The 5,000-nt window shown below is 40.7% G+C and overlaps 1 protein-coding gene across 2 annotated transcripts in view; it reads right to left on the reverse strand.

Moving 5' to 3' along the window:
- DNAJC3 (DnaJ heat shock protein family (Hsp40) member C3) overlaps positions 1-5,000 on the reverse strand; it is a 79,793-nt gene that overhangs the window by 74,142 nt on the left and 651 nt on the right. Inside the window, exon 2 of one of the 2 annotated variants that reach the window (XM_070751289.1) lies at positions 1,792-1,936. Coding sequence is in view for 1 of the 2 variants with exons in the window: in XM_070751287.1 (XP_070607388.1) it covers positions 1,792-1,798 (7 nt within the window). In the remaining variant the exon portion in view is untranslated. Of the gene's footprint in view, positions 1-1,791; positions 1,937-5,000 lie in introns of those variants that run through there. The other variant, XM_070751287.1, reaches the window with a different exon arrangement.

The following is a 5,000-nucleotide window of genomic DNA, read 5'->3' on the forward strand; positions in this document are numbered from 1 at the left end:
AGATAAATGCCAATCAGAATCTAATCCTTTATGTCAGTGATTTTCAATCTTTTTTGAGCCGCAGCACATTTTTTTACATTTACAAAATCCTGGGGCGCACCACCAACCAAAATGATACCCTAAGACATTCTCCTCTCTTTTTCCATCCCTGTCTCCTCCCCACCCTTGTGTGTGTGTGTGTGTGTGTGCATACACACTCTTGAACCATTTCCAAAAACAGGTGAGGGCTGGAGTTTTTCTCTCTCTTATTCTTTGGGTGCTTTTTATCATATGCTTTAAATCAAGAGTCACTTCTCTCTCTCTTTTGTTTCTCTCTCTTTCCTCTCATCCTCTCTCATGTCTCAATCATTTTCTCATTTCTCTTTTTCCTCCCCTTTTTGCTCATTTCTCTCTCTCTCTCCCTTCCTCTCCTTTTCTCTCTCTCTCTTGCTTTCTTTCTCTCTCTCTTGCTTTCTTTCTTTCTTTCTCACTCTTGCTTTCTTTCTCTTTCTCTCTTTTCTTTCTCTCTCTTGCTTTCTTTCTCTCTCTTTCTCTCTCTCTTGCTTTCTTTCTCTCTCTCTCTCTCACTCTCTCTCTCAGCAAAAAGTTGCGAGACCGGAACCTGAGCTTCCTTCTTCGCGGCACACCTGACCATGTCTCATGGCACACTAGTGTGCCACGGCACACTGGTTGAAAAACACTGCTTTATGTTTATGTAGTGATTTCTGACAGTCTCAAAATGGGTGAGCAGTGTGGTCGGGCGGTAGGAAAGGCAAGTAGGATGCTTGGCTGCATAGCTAGAGGTATAACAAGCAGGAAGAGGGAGATTGTGATCCCCTTATATAGAGCACTGGTGAGACCACATTTGGAGTACTGTGTTCAGTTCTGGAGACCTCACCTACAAAAAGATATTGACAAAATTGAACGGGTCCAAAGACGGGCTACAAGAATGGTGGAAGGTCTTAAGTATAAAACGTATCAGGAAAGACTTAATGAACTCAATCTGTATAGTCTGGAAGACAGAAGGAAAAGGGGGGACATGATCGAAACATTTAAATATGTTAAAGGGTTAAATAGGGTTCAGGAGGGAAGTGTTTTTAACAGGAAAGTGAACACAAGAACAAGGGGACACAATCTGAAGTTAGTTGGGGGAAAGATCAAAAGCAACATGAGAAAATATTATTTTACTGAAAGAGTAGTAGATCCTTGGAACAAACTTCCAGCAGACGTGGTTGGTAAATCCACAGTGACTGAATTTAAACATGCCTGGGATAAACATATATCCATTGTAAGATAAAATACAGGAAATAGTATAAGGGCAGACTAGATGGACCATGAGGTCTTTTTCTGCCGTCAGTCTTCTATGTTTCTATGTTTCTATGTTACTAAGGAGGCTGAAACATTTGATCCTGATCCTGTTTATTAAAGAATAATGCACATTTTGCAGTTTGCCATACATAAAGTGTAGGAATTCCCTATTGTTCTGAAGTTCTGAAACGGGCTCTCTGTTGCAGGAACAGTGCCAAGAAAAATGTTGAAGTAACCCAGCACTTTCAATCATTGCCGGATTAAACAGGATTAGATCATTTAAAATGCCAAATTTATTTTTGGTATTTCTACACAATGACTGAAAACAGATCTCTATCCTGCAATTTAGTTTTCTTTTCCAAACAAATGGAATTGAGGTTCTGGGACTATTCTTGATCATTCATATTTGGGAGCTAGGAAACATTTGTCAAACTTGTATCCACTTCACCGGACACTGATTATCTATTGATTCTATTAACTGTTAACAGGAAATGTTACACTCACTTTTCATGGAGGTGTAGATGTTTCTTGATGTTCATTAACTTTTATGTTTCCTTGTTTGGCACTTCACGAGTTGCATCCGGAGAAACATCAGAGTCATGACAAATGCCTGGGTCATGCCAGGTCAGCAATTAACCGTCAGCCACCTCTGAAATTGATGCAACAAGCTTTACTTTTCACATATTATCAAAAGAAAGTTTATATAAAAATAATTACCATGGGGAACCTGGTGCTTTAATTGCTCAGCTTGTTGTGAGTAAATCATAAAGCTTTTAAGCCAAATTAATTTTTTTCAGCTGTTCTCCTTTAAGCTACATCGTCATATTTTTTTCCCAACAATTTTATGAACAATCTTGTTTCGCTGTCTCAATACGTATTGCTAAATAATATAGAGAAGTGTTGCCTGTTGCAAACCTTTAATTTTTTTAAACTTCCTCCTTTTTTCAAAATGCTATACGTTTGAATTCAAGTATTTCTAGAAAGTAGGCCTATGAATATTAGCACTGACACAGTTAAATGGGGTTTTATATTTGAAGAGATTCAAGTTTGATTTCAACGTTAGTGCACATCTCTATCATCGATGCCAACAGATTTAAACTTAATATTAACCGCTCCAAAGTAGACTGTAAAAAATATGACTTCAGTAACCGAGTTCTCGAAGCATGGAACTCATTGCCAGACTCCATAGTGTCCTCCCCAAACCCCCAATACTTTACCCTTAGATTATCTACGGTTGACCTATCCAGGTTCCTAAGAGGTCAGTAAAGGGCGAGTACAAGTGCACTAGAGTGCCTTCTGTACCCTGTCCTATTGCTCTCCTATATCTCCTATACCTTTCTTCTATTCCTATATCTCTTCTTCTATTCTTTCATTGATATGTTTTATTCCTATATCTTCTCTTCTATTCTTTCTAAGATATGCTATTTTACTATGAGTGTATCCTCTATAAACTTCCCCAGGCCTATCTTGTTTATGTATGGTATGTTGTGCGCATGGTTTTTTAAATTATGGGTTTTTAGTTTTAATTATTAGATTTGTATTGTACATTGTTTTTTCTATTACTGTTGTGAGCCGCCCAGAGTTTACGGAGAGGGGCGGCATACAAATTAATAAATAAATAAATAAATAAATTAATTAATTAATTAAATAAAGAATGAATGAATGAATGAATGTATTGTACTATGTGTACACCCACTAAAACAGTGACTTTCAACCTTTTTTGAGCTGCGGCACATTTTTTACATTTACGAAACCCTGGGGCACATTGAGCAGGGCGGGGCGGGGGGCACTAAAAAAAGTTTGGACAAAAAAATTCTCTCTCTTCCTCCCTTTCGCATTATTTCTCTCTCCCTCCCTCTTTCTCTCCCTCTTTCTTTCTCTCTCTCTCCATCCCTCTTTCTTTCTCTTCCTTCCTTCCTCTCTTTTTTGCTCTCTCTCCCTCCCTCCCTCTATGTCTTTCTCTCTCTCTCCTTCCCTCCCTCTGTTTCTCTCTCTCTCTTGATTTCTTTCTCTCTCTTGCTCTCTCTCTTGCTTTCTTTTTCTTGTTCTCTTTCTCTCTCTCTTGTTCTCTTTCTCTCTTGCTTTCTCTCTCTCTCTCTCCCTTTCTTTCTCTCTCTCTTCCTTTCTTTCTCCCTCTCTTCCTTTCTTTCTCTCTCTGAGCTTCGCGGCACACCTGACCATGTCTCGCGGCACACTAGTGTGCCACGGCACACTGGTTGAAAAACACTGCACTAAAACCCTCATTGTGTATTGGACAAAATCAATCAATCAATCAATCAATCAATCAATCAATCAACATGATGAAATAGCAATAGCAATAGTACTGAGGCTTCATAGTACTTTCTATGCTGTGTACAGAGTCAGCATATTGCCCCCAACAATCTGGGTCCTCATTTTATTGATCTCGGAAGGATGGAAGGCTGAGTCAAATCTTGAGCCCGTGAGGATCGGAACTCCTGGCATTGGGCAGAATTAGCTTGCAGTACTACATTCTAACCACTGTGCCACCTTGGCTCTAAGCCCATCCCTCAGCATCTTTCTATCTCTCTTGTCTCTCTTTTAGGGAAGATCATTCAGGTCAGTGTTTCCCAACCTTGGCAAATTGAAGAGATCTGGACTTCAACTCCCAGAATTCCCCAGCCAGCTGGCTGAGGAATTCTGGGAGTTGAAGTCCAGATCTCTTCAAGTTGCCAAGGTTGGGAAACACTGATTCAGGTGATGGGAAAACAATTTCAAAAAAGCCAAGCCATTTTGGCTTGTTGCACCTGCCTGCAAAAGATTTGCCCTCCAGTCCAGGGATGGCTTGGCTTTTTTGAAGTTCCAGAGGCAAGTTGTTCCACAGCTTAACTGTCCTCCTTGTTCAGAAGTCCGGATTATTCCATGTCATTTCATTCATTTATCTAAACATGTCCAAGATAGCAGGTATTGGTATCAACATAAAAAAAACAAAGAAGGTACAGGTACATTTGGGCAATAGGACAGTAAGTGGTAGGCACAATAGTGCGCTTATACACACACCCTTAAATTAAGTTGCTTCTCTCCTTGATTTTATTTTTTTCCCTATTTATTTTTTCTCCACATTCAACATACAACTTCATCTGCCTTCAATATACAGTGATACCTAGTCTTACAAACGCCTCGTCATACAAACTTTTTGAGATACAAACCCGGGGTTTAAGATTTTTTTGTCTCTTCTTACAAACTATTTTCACCTTACAAACCCACCACTGCCACTGGGATGCCCCACCTCCGGACTTCCATTGCCAGCGAAGCATCCATTTTTGCGCTGCTGGGATTCCCGAGGCTCCCCTCCATGGGAAACCCCACCTCTGGACTTCCGTATTTTTGTGATGCTGCAGGGAAATCCCAGCAGGGGAATCCCAGCAGCGCAAAAACGGGCACTTCGCTGGCAACGGAAGTCTGGAGGTGGGGTTCCCCAGCGAGGGGAGCCTCAGTGAAATCGCAGCATCACAAAAACACAGAGGTCCAGAGGTGGGGTTTCGAGGACTTCGGTGTTTTTGCAATGCTGCAATTTCACTGAGGCTCCCTCAGGAGAATCCCAGCAGAGCAAAAACGGGTGTTTCGGCTGGCAAAAGGGGGTGAATTTTGGGCTTGCATGCATTAATCGCTTTTCCATTGATTCCTATGGGAAACAATGTTTCGTCTTACAAACTTTTCACCTTAAGAACCTCGTCCCAGAACCAATTACCGTA

The sequence above is a fragment of the Erythrolamprus reginae genome, chromosome 4 (assembly GCF_031021105.1).
Source record: "Erythrolamprus reginae isolate rEryReg1 chromosome 4, rEryReg1.hap1, whole genome shotgun sequence".
Classification (NCBI taxonomy): Eukaryota; Metazoa; Chordata; class Lepidosauria; order Squamata; family Dipsadidae; genus Erythrolamprus; species Erythrolamprus reginae.